The following is a 14,039-nucleotide window of genomic DNA, read 5'->3' as shown; positions in this document are numbered from 1 at the left end:
CAAGTTTTTGTACTACAGTCTGTTTAGGGGAAGAGACTTTACTTGTCATGTGTACACAGTGCCAAATAGTATTTTTCTTTCAGTAGGAATTTTAGTATGTTGGATGTTGCAGCTCTGATACTTTGGGATCTTTGTATTTCATGCTGGTCTATCCTGCTCCTTTGAACCATGCTAGTGTTTTTCCTAAGGGTCCTTCCACCACCTCAGGTTAATATGAGATTTAAAGGTATAATTCCCAAGTAACATAATTTAACTATGTCATCTTCTGTGGTAAGACTTGATTCAAGAGCAAAGGAGTATATCATATGTCTCTAAGGGATTAATTGTGTGAGTGAGGGCTCATTGGCCTTTGGAGATACTTCAATAATTCAAGAGTCTCTTTCCATCTGAAATTCTCCTTATGTTTTATGGCAGGCAGAAATCTACAAGAGGTTAGAATTCAGTATGACAGGTGAGAGAAGCAATGAGGGTTTTTTTCTTGTGGCAGCTCGGACTCCATGCTTTACTATGACTTGGCCAGGGAGGCTCCTCACAGAGAGGACTGTTACAGACAGAGCATCTGGGACTTATGAATATGTTGGGACTTATGAATATGTTTTACTGCAATGCTTTAATATCCAGAATGGTTTAAGAAATAATTCAAGCTAACATCAATAGAATAAGGACTTAATGTTTTCCTTAAACACTTTCCTTAGTTTCTCTTAAAGTTCTTCTCTTCCTATCCACTATTCTATTTTTATTTCCTTCCTATTGGAGTGATTTTCAATTCCAGTAGAAAAGCACCCAGTCAGTGTCAGCTGGCACGTGTGTACACTGTGCATCAGTTGGGATGGGTACTTGCATTAGCACTGAGTGATGCAAGGCAATTTTCCTCTTTGCTTGTGTTCAGGGTATTGGCAGTCAGATCCTCTGGCCTAGGATGAATGGCCACAGCTGAAGCCCTGAACTTTGAGCCTTCCTGTAGTTATGCAAGGAGCAGCCACCAGACCTCCAGGCTAGTAAATTCAGAGTTCTTTCTGAATGTACACTGACATGTGCTTCATGCACTGGGTTAGGGAGGTAATGTAAGACTTGCCTTTTACTAGGCATACATTGTTTGAGGAACTGTTCAAGTTATTTTCAAATGGTTTTTCCATTCATCAGACCTGATCCCTGAAATTCTTTTCTCACAGTTGCCCCACATCTGCTTTACTAAAGGAGCAAGTTTTCTCAGCAGCAAGTTTTCCAAAATAAGTTTGAACTGGAGAAGTCTGTGTTCCCTATGCTGTGAGAAATTTCAGGGGCAAATTTCGATGATGAAGGGAAAGGAAAACATATTTCCTTGTTTCAAGTCAGGACAGGAACTTGTCTTCCTGTGTGTGAGAATGTAGTTTATGTGCATCACTTCACTGGTCACTTTTTTATCATATGAGGGAAGCATTTCCCATGTATCATTAAAGGACTCTTAGGCTCCTGAATGTGTTGTAAATGCCAGTTTATCTTTTAATTTTATTTCATTGATGCCTCCTTCCATAAGAGGCTTTTTTAGTAAGGCATTTGATTACCATTGAAGGCAGTTAAAGTTTTCTCTGCTGACATCTTCCTAAACTCTGTAATTTTATGAAGTTTTTTCTGATTTCCAATTTATCGCACTGCAGTTTTCATTGCCTGATTTCACGTGGTGCTCAGGCCCTGTGATTACATAATGTACATTCTATGAAAATGATTTGATGCCGGAGGGGAAGCTCAGAGTGCAGGAAATCATTAACATGCAAAAAAACTTGAGCCCCAAAATAGCTTTAATTAGAAGCCTATTTCAAAGAACTACCGCCTGCCTCTCATTTTGTCTTTGCATTAGCTCTAAAAATACATTGTGGCTTAAAAGTGTGATGTAAATATATTCATATCTTGAATATATTTTTCATAATAAAACTACAAAACAGCAAGTAGCTAGTCTTGTGCTTAAAAGTAGCACTTTCTGACTAAGGGACATTCCTCTTGAGATGCAAGCTGCTGAAACTATGTAGAGTACACTAAGTGGTACCATCTGATATGCAGAAAACACTGTGGTTTATATTTTCACTTTGTAAATGTGTCACTGGCAAGGCTAACTGGCTGCAATGAGCTTTTTTGAAATGGACATTTCTGGTTGAGTGTTTGGAGAACTGCATTTCTCAAAGTGAAATGTAACAACTCCATTCACTACACGCACATTAAAAACAAATGGCTGAAGAAAGTAGGTTGACCTGTGAAAAGTGGGAAATAGGAGTTCATACACAATTTAATATTCTTTAATTGTGCTATCCAAACTACTACATGTAGTAGTTTGGATAACTGGAGTTTGAAGCACTAGTACAAGCTAGTTAAAATCCAAATTTGGAAATTAGCGAGTAGAAACAACACAATTATGATGAACAAATTGGTGGATATATTAAAAGGTGCTGCTGTGCTTTTAAAAGCCAAAAGAGTGATTGCTGATTCAGTCTCGTGCCTCTGTTTCTTTAGACAGTACAGTTCAGTACTACAGTGTGCTTGCAGATCATTGTTCTAAAGAACTTGTCGTATTATGTCATGTCATATCCAATTGTGTCACTACTGTGTAAACAGGAGAGATTTTAACAATGATATTTGTGTGTGATTTTGGTTATGCACACTAAAGATGAATGCTTCCATGTTTCCCATGACATGTAGCTTCATATATATTGCAGGAAGTGCTGTAGGGCTTCACTTCATCACTTGCATGATGTTATGGAATTGGTAAGAAGATTGATGTTTATAATATAGAGAAGAACAGAAGCTATTACTGTTTGTTACTTAAGCAGCAGCCTCAACGTTTGTAATGACTTTTACTTTTTTCTGTTATTTTAATTGTAATATGGCTACTAGATTGTCACTTTGTATCAATTGCATCTGCTATAGTTTTCATCAGAAGAGTAGAAATTAACAACTTAATTGTATATTTTAGACAAGCTTAAACTCTAAAGATTTTGGTCAGCAGTGGTCTAAGACAATTTTCTCACTCCTATCAGTATAACCAGGAGTACCTGAAATTATTACAAAATATATAAGATTTCTGTGGTAGTAAGGGCATTCACTTTGCTATTAATATCTTTTACTTTTGATCTATATCAAACAATGTTTAGAACTTTTCAAAATGTAATAGCAATTTGGTAAAAATTTAAACATATACATAACATTGCTATTTTTTTCTGTGACAAATTTTTTTTACAGTTTTAATTTTTCATTCTTGTTTTTTTTCTCCTGACTTTATATCTTTCTGTGTAAGAAAAGATGAAAAACAGTCAGCCTTAAAACCCCCAAAGTACAAGTGTGTTCTACCACTGTGCCCTTCAAAATAAAAATTTCAAAGTGCTATCTGTAATCCATTCGTCTTCAGGTTACAGGTGCCAGAGAGTTCCCCTGAAGTTAGATATTGAAAGTTAAAGTTCAGGAAATAGGGCAGATGCAGATTTCCTTTGTAGCACACTACTGATGGAAGGAGAATTCATAGCAGACTTTGGAAGGGGATTTGAAGATTCTCTATACCCAGACTTACAGGGTTGTATTCTTGAGAAGGGTGTAGGATAGAAGTGGAACAAACAGTTGGCTACTGTGAAGTGGTGAGAGGATTTACAGTGTGCCTGATGCTGAATGTGATTTTGAGGTAACAGAGGTAGAAGGACTGTGGTCACATGGACACCTGCGTTATGAAGCACTGTTTTCTTGCACATCAAACAAAAATGCCACTAGTTATTTGTAGTAGCCAGTGACTATACTTCAAAATAACCATATCTGAGAGAGTGTGGTGACAACCAGTGGGTTAGCACCTTTTACTAGATATCAATGTTTATACTAGTTTCTAAGGGAACTTTTATTGGTTAATAATTATTTTCTACAGCTGGCTCACTCATACCCTTTCTAGACTGCATCAGCAGTGTGATGATAATGTCAGCAGCTGTTGGGAAGTAGAAGCTGGGTATCATTAACATTGATAGCATACCAGTACAAAACTGCTCAATTTTTCCTGCTGTTTCCTAGTCTTTTCTTATCAGGAGCGTGTGATAGGACTAAATCTTCTGAAATTTCACACCTTAGAGGAACAGAAATCTACTGTAGATGCCTTGGAGTAGTTCAGAGATAAAAGACAGAATGAGTTCTTTGAATATCTGATTTGAATCATCCTTCTTTTGACATCATCTAGTCCAATCCCACTTCCTGAACAGACTTGCTTAGAAGTTGCTCGGGATTGTTTTCTGTTGTATTTTCTGTATGCCTATGGGAGAAGAGTTTACAACCTTTCTGGAAAATGGGCTGTAGTGTTTGATGACCTTCACAGTAAAAAAACAAAACAATCAAAAAACCCAAAACAAAACAAAAAACCCAAAACAAAAAAAAAACTCCCCTCCAACCTATGTTCAGATAGAATTTCATGTGATGCAGTTTGTTACTGTTTACCTTAGTCCTTTAAGTGGATGCCACAGAGAAGAGTCTGTCTTGCTTTTGTCTTTTCATTAGAGACTGAAAGATTCAACTTTGACTCAACCAAATGAGCAATCTGAATTGCACTTTCAAATGTCCTTCTTATCACATGTTTGTTATTTGTAATAGGATTTATGATATGTTATAAATTATATGCAGAATCTGGAACAAAAGGATTTTTAGAAAATGGGAAAATCTGAAAAAGAGATGAAGGAAGTGGGAAGGACCCTGCTGCTTTATCTTCCTTTTTTTTTTTTTTCTGTTTTTACCCTAAGCTAAATTTTTATTGTGTATTTCAATCACAAGAACAAGTAATACAACGTACTTTCTGGCCTTTTACATTATTTACTTTTAAGTAGTTAAAGTTTCTGTGAAGAATCACAGTGGAGATGAGCAATGTTTTGCACTGTACATTTGTTGCATTACAGATATTGAATATTATTTTGACTTTTGTTGCCTTTTTGGAACTGTAAGAATGAAGTTTTAGTCTATTTTTTTTTGCTTCACCTTCCTTTGTTAGAAAACTTTATTAAAGGATTGAGGGTGAAACCTGGAGAACAGGCAATTTATTTGGGTTGTTCATGCATACAGAATCATTCCTCAGACAAAATAGAGTATTTTAATTGAGGTGAATAGACATTTTGAATTACATTTGAATAGACAATAGACATTTGAATATTTCATGTAGTGTTTGCAAGGTAAGAGCTAATCTATGAATTCAGGAGAGATGCATCTATCAGCTTCAGAAAGTGTTAGTCTTAATGGTATAGCTCTTTTTGAATGCCTAAAAAATACTGTTTGTACGAGTTGTTGCCCTTGCATATGAAGGACATAATCAGCTTCTGGTCTAAGAAATCTTCCCAATGAGACTTTGAATTTAGATTGGTGTACTTGAGGCATGACAAGCCATGTCTTATGTTGTATCTTACGGCTGCTGAATAATGCATGAGGCTTGAATTAATTTACTTCAACCTGCATTTTTTTTTATTTGATATTTTTTAGACTTGCTGGTAATACAGAGTTGGACTTTTTTTTACTTTTTCTTTCCTTAAAGACAGAAAATGTGAATGTAAAACATGGAAGAAATTACCATTTGTATTATTTTCACAACAATACATATTTGTGGGACTTTCTGTTATGTTGCTTAAGTAGACTTGAAAGAATAGAATTGGTTATTTTAAACCACAGTTGTTATGACTGCTTGTAAGGTATGGAAGCATTTAGGAACCAGAATAATTTGGTGTTTTGGGAATATTGAAACATTTCTTTCAACTGAAATTGTAATAGTTATATCCTTAGGAATTTTGTTTTGAAATAAAGTGTCTCGCTGCTTTTTTTTTTTTAATTGTATTCTGAATGTTATTCCCCCCTACAATCTAGTTTGTTTATTTTAGAAAGTAAACTTTTATTGAGGTTGGAATATTTAGTGTTTTTCCTCATAGTAAATGCTGCCATAAATGAAACTTTGCTTTTGTTAGGATTACTTATGAGTACAATTTTAATTTACTCATGGTTTTAGTATGAAAACTACACATATAACATTGCTTTGTTTCCTTTGTGTTTCTTGCTGTTGCTTCCCTTAGGTCGAGATTTGATCTGCATACAGTCCATGGATGGGATGCTCATGTTGTTTGAACAAGAAAGTTACGCTTTTGGCCGGTTTTTACCTGGTTTTCTTCTTCCTGGTCCTTTGGCTTACAGCTCTCGCACAGACTCTTTCCTTACAGTCTCTTCTTGTCAGCAGGTTGAGAGTTACAAGTAAGTGTTTATGTTCAGTAATTATAGTGTACTTTGGTGGTATCATTTACTAGGAAAACACATTGAAAGTAATCTTGTTTAATTTTTAATGCCTTTGCTGGAGTATCCAAAAGCAAGTAGTTGCAGGAAAGATGTTATATGTTGCTGAGTGATGACTGTCTCAGTACAGTCATAGAAGAAAGTGTGCTGTGAATTCTGAGGACTTTATGGTCCTATTTTATTTTTATAAAGGTAGTAAGTCTGCTAGTTTATCAAGGTTCTGTTGCTCCCAAGTGCCAGGTTTTTTCCTTGCTTTAGTTCAGTCTAGTCTTTGCTTTCAGCACTGGAACATGGATGAAATTGTTGTGAGCTGTTTTAGCTTGTGACCATATTCAGTTGATGGGTTCAACATTTAGGAAAATAGAACAATATGGAAAGTGAAGACTGTACAAGACATTTCCACTTCCTCCAAGCAGAGGGTCTATGTATTATAAGGCCAACCAGACAGAAATCTAACAGAGAATAAGAAAGAGAATGTGAAAGATTTTGATGGACAGGCAAGGGAGCATTTGTGTTTACTGTGGAGGAGCAGCTTGAGTCCATGGGGCTCTCTGATGCAACCATCATGTTGAGAGTTTATCAAGTATCCATCTGTTTAGAATCAGATGGATGCTTGAGCAGTGGGACATTGTGGTGGATGTCTGCTGTGAAGCCTTTCTCAAACAAGATGTTTCCCTGTTGCAGACCCATGTTCTCACAGAGGACTAATGTTAGGGTTATAGAATCTCTATCCCTAGCAATAAATTGGGGTGGGGTGGTGTTTGAGGCAGAGCTACTATCTGTGATGACAAAAATCCACACCCTCTAAAATGGATGAAAAAGTGTCAGAGCTGTCAGCCTTACAGAGCCATAGTTGTTCACAGTTCTAACCAACAACCAAAGATGAATGATGATGATACTGGAGCCAGTATTTCTTTAACATCTTCATCCTGGATAGAAGGACAATGCATGTCCTGAAATTCAAAGACAGTGTCAAATTTTTGGAAGTGGCTAATATAAAAAGGTTAGATAGGGAGACCATTCAGAGGAATCTCATGAAACTGAAGGAATGGGCAAGTACCTTAAGGATTTTTTTCAGAGGTAATCATACATATTGAAGAAAATAAGAATGCCCCTTTTTATAAATAATGCTGTGGGAATCTAATCCAGGGAATGTTAGTTAAACACAGTGCTTTGTCACACTACCCTGTTTTGTCACTTGTAGTTCTTAAGCAATATTTTTTTTATTTTGCTGCTTAAGATTAATCAGATTATAGGTATCATGTATTGTTTTCTTAAAACTGGACAAGAAATTCACACTGCAAGTAAAAGTAATTTAATAAACAATTCATAATTTTCCTAAGAATTTAGAATTTAAATTCTAATACAATATTAGAATAAAATTCTAATATAATCTAGTAATGTTGTCAAGGAATAAAGAAACATTTTTCCTTTAAAATGAACATCTCACATGTTTAAATTATGTTCAGATTCTTGACCTTTACAAAAGATGTGGCTGCAATTATTCGTCAGTCTGTTACTTCATCAGAAGTGTGCCATCCTTACTGTAGGGATACAGTTGTAAAGGAATTTTTCACTTGGTTGTTGGTCTTTAGTGTCAAATGTTAATACAGTAATGGAACTAATCTCTAGTGTGTGTCTGAAATATTAGGACATTAAAATAGAGTTGAGTAATCCTTTTAAACTGAAGGAAACAGATATACTAAGGAGAGAAGAGGCTATTTTTATGGTATTGAATGAAAAATATAACAGTTCTATCTAGTGCTTTTAGCAGAACAAGTTGCCAAACTTCTAATTATCCATCTTCTTATAGCTCTTACAGACCAATGGCTTCATTTGATAGCAATTTTTACTGTGTTGATCCTGAATTCTTTCAAGATCTAAAAGCAAAAGGCCTCTTATATGCTTGATGTGATAGCTGAATTGAAAATTTGTGTTGGTCATCTGTGGCTTGAGTTTTTTTTCATTAAAGACTGTATGCAGGTAGCTGGTACTTAAATATCAGTATGTATTGCTGTTTGATGTGAGCTTGATTTGAAACCTCTGTATTAGGTCTCTGATTAGTTACTAAAACGTTATTCTGCTTTCCAAAACTATCAGTAAAATATAGTGAAGAGAAAATTTTGTTAGGTCATGATCCTTCTGGCTCCTTTCCAGCTGAACTTATTCAGCGATTCTGTGAATCTGCAACTTCTCTTATAAATGTGTTAAACTGAGAAAGGGCAGTAAATTCATTCATACAGAGGGCAGTTAAAGACATCCTAGTTGTACTAAAAGCAGCTCTCTCAGTATTATTAAATAGGTCATAGCATTCATCTTAAACAATTAGATTTTTTTACTCCAAGTACACAGTTTACCTTTAGAAGTAAAACAAGTTTAGAAACTAAAATCCTTCAGTAGCAAGCAGAGAATCACTGGATAGTTAGGTTTGGAAGGGACCTCTGGAGATCATATAGTGCAAGCCCCCTGCCAAGACAGGGTCACCTTGAGCAGGTGACCCAGGAATATCCAGTTAGGCTGTGACTGTCTCCAGAGAGGGAGACTCCATGACTCCCCAGTCAACCTCTGTCTCCTCCGTCAATGTAAAGAAGTTTTTTGTCATGTTGAGGTGGAACTTCTTGTGTTTTAATATACGGCCATTACATCTTGTCCTTTTGCTGCACTACAATACATTCAGGAAATATGAAGAATATTGTTGTCATCATTTTAAATCTCCAACTTTGACAATGAAGAAAAATATGTACTGCTCTTTTAGATTGAATTGGAACATTCAGAATTGTGTTTCTTTAAGCTTCAGAGCTGATGGTATTCCATGACTTTTTGGATCAGTTTAAGTGGGGTCTTATGCTATTGTTTATTTCACTTATGTAGAAACCTTCAGTATTCCACAGATTATCTATGTGCATACATAGGAAATGGGGTAGATCAGTGAGTTAGGATACCAGCACAAATTCAGGAAACAGTTGCAGAAGAATCAGTGAGGATGCAGTTTGAACACACAACTTTACATAGTTGTAAAGAGGACAGATTGATGTGTAGAGCTTTTATGGCAGTTGACATTGTTTGTTCAAATGTCTTCATTGACAGTTTTTCTTAGTGTGGTTTGTTGGCAGTTAAAATAATAAAACCTCCCCAAAACTTTCAACTTTTGCTAAATGCACCACCTACTGATTTCAGTTTACTGTGGTCTCTTAGATTGGAGCCACTTTGGTTTACTTAATGGAGCTGCTTGTAAGTTTCACTATTAGATAGAGCAGGTTGCATTTCTGAGTGGTTTAGAAGTTTTTTGAAAGCTTAATAAGAGCAAGAAAAAGTAATTTTTTATTAGGATTCCTATTTCATCATTTGATAGTTTGTTTCTTCTATCTTTGTGGTCTGTACTTCTATCTATTAGTATTTAGACTGTTGAATTTATTTTAACTCCACATAAAATCTGAATAGAAATGCTTGTTTTAATTTCTACCTTTACATTTAGCTGCTATCCTACACTGATACTAGTCTTAACATCCTTGCTGACAGTAGGCATGATGCAGTAGGCTTTCTAACCATCCTCTTAGGCTGTGATTTTACTGTGTATGTGTATTTATGATAATAATATTTTATTTTTTACTTAATGTAGAAGGTAACTACAAAGATACAATTTTTAAAAAATATTTTTAAATGCTTGTAACAGATACCAAGTGCTGGCATTTGCAACAGATGCTGATGAAAGACATGACACAGAACAGCGAAAACTCAGTTCTGGAAAAAGGCTTGTGGTAAAACCCGTTTATTTTACATCCCCTGTATGGACATTGCACACATATTGAAATGGCTGACGCTAGGTGACTAATGGAAACATTGTCTGCTGACAAAGGACCTGATCCAAGTGCTGCTAAAGGCAATGGAAAGACTCCAGTAGATTTCTATTAAGGTTTCTTTGGGCCTCAGTTGTTTTAGGCTGGGCCTTAAAACTTGCTGTTGTTCTAATGAAAAAAGAAAAACAATGGCAGTGGAAATAACTATTTCCAGGGCAATCTTTATAATGCAGAACCTACACTGCAGTAAAATAGATAAATAGGTACACCTGAATTATTGCTCATGTTTTTAAATGAAGTCTGATTGTGACTTTGTATTGTAGAAAATTAATCTCCTTCTCCTTGGGGAATCCTTTGTACTTAGAGAAGAATTCTCAGTGAAATGTTTCCATAAATAGTACCCTGAACTCTTTTTTCAACAACCTGTGGATTCAATAGTCTTCTGGAAGTCCCTGTCACTAATTTGTTTAACATTTGAGCTGCCTCTCTGTAAGATGAAGAGAATTTAATGCTTTGTGGTCTTGCAGTAGAATTGCTTGTCTGCTAAATATACTGCATATATAAAATGCTAGAGTCATCGTATTTCAGGTACAAAAGTAAGATCTTGGGAGAGCATCTTTCTTCCACTGACTAATTGTAGAATTTTTCAAATACACATAGGCTGAATCCTCCATATAGAGTAGGAGAAGGCAATTTATAAATAAAAAACCTGGAGACTTCATCAGATATACTGCAAATTAAACAGTTTTTTTTTAAATCTAAAATGTGAAGCATGCTTGGAAACAAATGTAGTAAGCTGGGTTTTTCCTTTTAGCTTTTAAGATGGCACTTCCAGTTTCATGTATCAGATATGCCAGGATGTTTGCAGACTCATTCTATGCTCTTTAAGCAAAATAATTGGTGCTCTTCATATAGGAAGTGCTGACACTTGAACTTTGATATATTTTTACTTCAAAATTCTAGATTTCTGTTTAACCAGCTTGGCAAAAGTCAAAAGCATTTTTTGCATATGTGTTTAGTTGAAATTTCTCAGAGGAGCTGAAGAAACAAACCAATGAAATATGTCAATAAGCAGTAGCATTGTTTAAAGACAGGTGGGGCAGGATTTCCAAGTAGTTGTTTATTATATCAATGTACATAGTTGGAGAAGGAAACAAACTATGACATACACCAGCATTCTCCAGATTAAAGGGTGTACATGAGTGTCTGCAAACATAAATATTGCCTTACACACCTAAAACATTTGTCTAGTTTTCCATTTACATATACTGGTAGAATCAGTTGTCACCTTTTGCTCTTTATCCTTGTCCTTTAATAACCAAGGACATGTACAGAGGCAGATGAAAATTATTCTAAGTATCTATTCTTGGATTCATTGTTTAAAGTATGAAACATTTCCATTTTGAATGAGATGTGTATTTTAAATTCTAAATGTACTTAACTGTTTGCATAGCAAACAATTCATGACTATTAAGATGTTTTTCCTGATTGAATCACATTAAGAAAAGTTACTGACTGCCCTCAGAATAAGAGGATAATTCTTATCCAGAGAAAGATCTTGATTTTGCTTTTCTATCTATGTTAATGATACATAATTTGATTAGTTCTGAGCTTTGTCTTTAATATGCAGTTGTCATTTGATTTTTGAAGCATGCTTTTTCTTTTGAAGGTGGATTGGGTTTTAAACATTGGAGAGCAAGCACTGGATATATGCGTTGTCTCATTTAATCAGGGAGCTTCTTCTGTTTTTGTGCTTGGTGAGAGAAACTTCTTTTGCCTAAAGGATAATGGGCAAATACGATTCATGAAGAAGCTTGACTACAGTCCGAGTTGCTTCATTCCTTACTGTTCAGGTTTGTAAAAGGAAAATGTAACTTTAGCTTGGTTACTTTTTTGAAATTTTTTTTAACCACTGAATAAATATATTTTTCTGAATGAGTAGGTTGGGGCATTGTGCATCCTGGTCTAGTGGAAGGTGTCCCTGCCCATGGTGTTTAGGTTTGATATTAGGAAGAAATTCTTGAGGGTGTTGTGACACTGGAACAGGTTGCTCCAATGCTGGCAGTGTTGAAAGCCAGGCTGGATAAGGCCTTGAGTGACCTGGTCTAATGGGAGGTGTCCCTGCCCATGTTAGGGGGAGCTGGGACTTGATGATCTTTAAGGGCTGTTATAACTCAAGCCATTCTGTGATTCTGTGAGTCTATGATCTGTAGAATCATAGAATTTGGAGCTCTGTTTTTGAACGAGGCAGGTTTATTTTCAAATGTTACTTTTTGTGAAGTGCCATAATTTTTAGAATCTAAATATTTTCTTATCACCAAATGAAGATACTTTTCTGATGCCCAGCTATGAAAGCAACAAACTTGGAAGAATGACAGTCTTTGGAAGAGTAAACTAGTGTTTGAGGACCTTCTGTTTGAGGACCTTTTGATTTATTACCTTCTAATATTTGCAGATTCTTAAAAATATCAAAGTTTATTGTTATTACATTGGTGGAAACAACTTGGTTAGATACTTGGTTCAAATTATAGACTATTAATACCTATTCCCTTTTAATGTTTCAAAAACATTCTGATAAGTTTTTGACAGTATGTCTCGTTTTGAACTTGAAATATAATTTTAATCCGAAGAAATTTGATCTTAGCAATCTTCACATTTTGTACTTTCTGATTTGGATTGTACTATAAATAAACCCTATAAATGCATGCACATTTAATTGGTATTCACAAGTGAAAGAATTAGTGAATAGTGTAAGTAGCAGATATGTAACCAATGTGTATTTTGTCATATCTATCCTGGCATGTCAACATGGCCATTATGAGTCTTTGTCATGTTTTAAATTACCAAACATGGCTGGCCAGAACCTTAGAAAGTTGTGGCATGTATTGTGAAATATGCTATTAAAATTGGTATCCATAATCAATCACATATGTCCTTGGGTGTGTCAATGTAACTTTCCTAACTTTTGATGCTTTATAATAAATTAATTTATAATAATGAATGGATTAAAAATAAAAGAAACATAACTATAAAGAAAAGTACTGTCTTTTGAAAAATCTTTCATCCTAAAATTGTTTTTTTGTCTTTGAACAGTGCGAGAAGGAACAATAAACACTTTAATTGCAAACCACAATAAAATACTGAATGTTTATCAAGATATTGCATTGAAATGGGCCAGTCAACTTCCCTGCATTCCTGTATCAGTAAAAGTAGCGAATTTTCAGTAAGTAGCTTGTTAAAGTTTACTTTTTACTTAGATTAATCTCTGGTTTTAGATTTATCTGTGTCTAGATCCTAACAAACAGTTCTGAGGTATGTAACAAATAAGGTAACTTTTAAAAGGAAAATTCTAAGATTTTTCCTTTGTTTTGTAAGATGTTCATTTTAATAATGAGTGCGTGTCCTGGGGTAACTTTATGAGGCTCTATGTATGCTAGAACAATACTAGAATTGCTCTATTGTGCTTTAGGTTTTCTGGGTTTTTTTGAGTGAAGTTTGAACCTGGAATCACATAGCTCCAGCCCAGTAGCTTCTTTCTGAAAAGAATGAAAAGTGTGGTTGTGCAATCTGGCAAGGTCCTTCCCTGAGACAGGAAAATTGGGAAGCTCACTGAAAATCTGTTCTTCATTAAGCATTTAACAGCATATGCATTCCAGAGATGATTTGTTAGAACAGATTATTAAAATCCAGTGTTAAATTATGGAAACAAAAGAATGTTTAAATTGCTGAGGGCTGCACTGCACCAGACCAAAACTCCTCCTAAAAGAAGCATGAGACAGATTAAGGAAAAAGTGGTTGGGTGGGGGATTGGGTGAAGAGAAGGTAGGATGTGTTTATAAGTTGTGCTGGGACTGTCACTGCGATAAGCAAACCACAGAAAGGTTCAGCCAGTGTTTTTTTACAATCCAATTTATGCCTGTACTGTGTGCCCCCAGAGCTGGGCTGGGTGCTGGTTCCCCAGTGCCTATGACCATAGGGGATGCAGCA

General features: G+C 35.4%; 1 protein-coding gene across 1 annotated transcript in view; it reads left to right on the top strand.

The window, feature by feature from the left end:
* Positions 1–14,039, top strand: part of BBS9 (Bardet-Biedl syndrome 9) — a 288,972-nt gene that overhangs the window by 24,683 nt on the left and 250,250 nt on the right. Inside the window, exons 6-9 of the mRNA XM_031059382.1 lie at positions 6,042–6,216; positions 9,929–10,013; positions 11,722–11,905; positions 13,146–13,275. Coding sequence (XP_030915242.1) covers positions 6,042–6,216; positions 9,929–10,013; positions 11,722–11,905; positions 13,146–13,275 — 574 coding nt within the window. The remainder of the gene's footprint in view (positions 1–6,041; positions 6,217–9,928; positions 10,014–11,721; positions 11,906–13,145; positions 13,276–14,039) is intronic.

Source organism: Geospiza fortis, unplaced genomic scaffold (genome assembly GCF_000277835.1).
Source record: "Geospiza fortis unplaced genomic scaffold, GeoFor_1.0 scaffold346, whole genome shotgun sequence".
Taxonomy (NCBI): domain Eukaryota; kingdom Metazoa; phylum Chordata; class Aves; order Passeriformes; family Thraupidae; genus Geospiza; species Geospiza fortis.
This window is presented reverse-complemented; position numbering and strand designations above follow the sequence as displayed.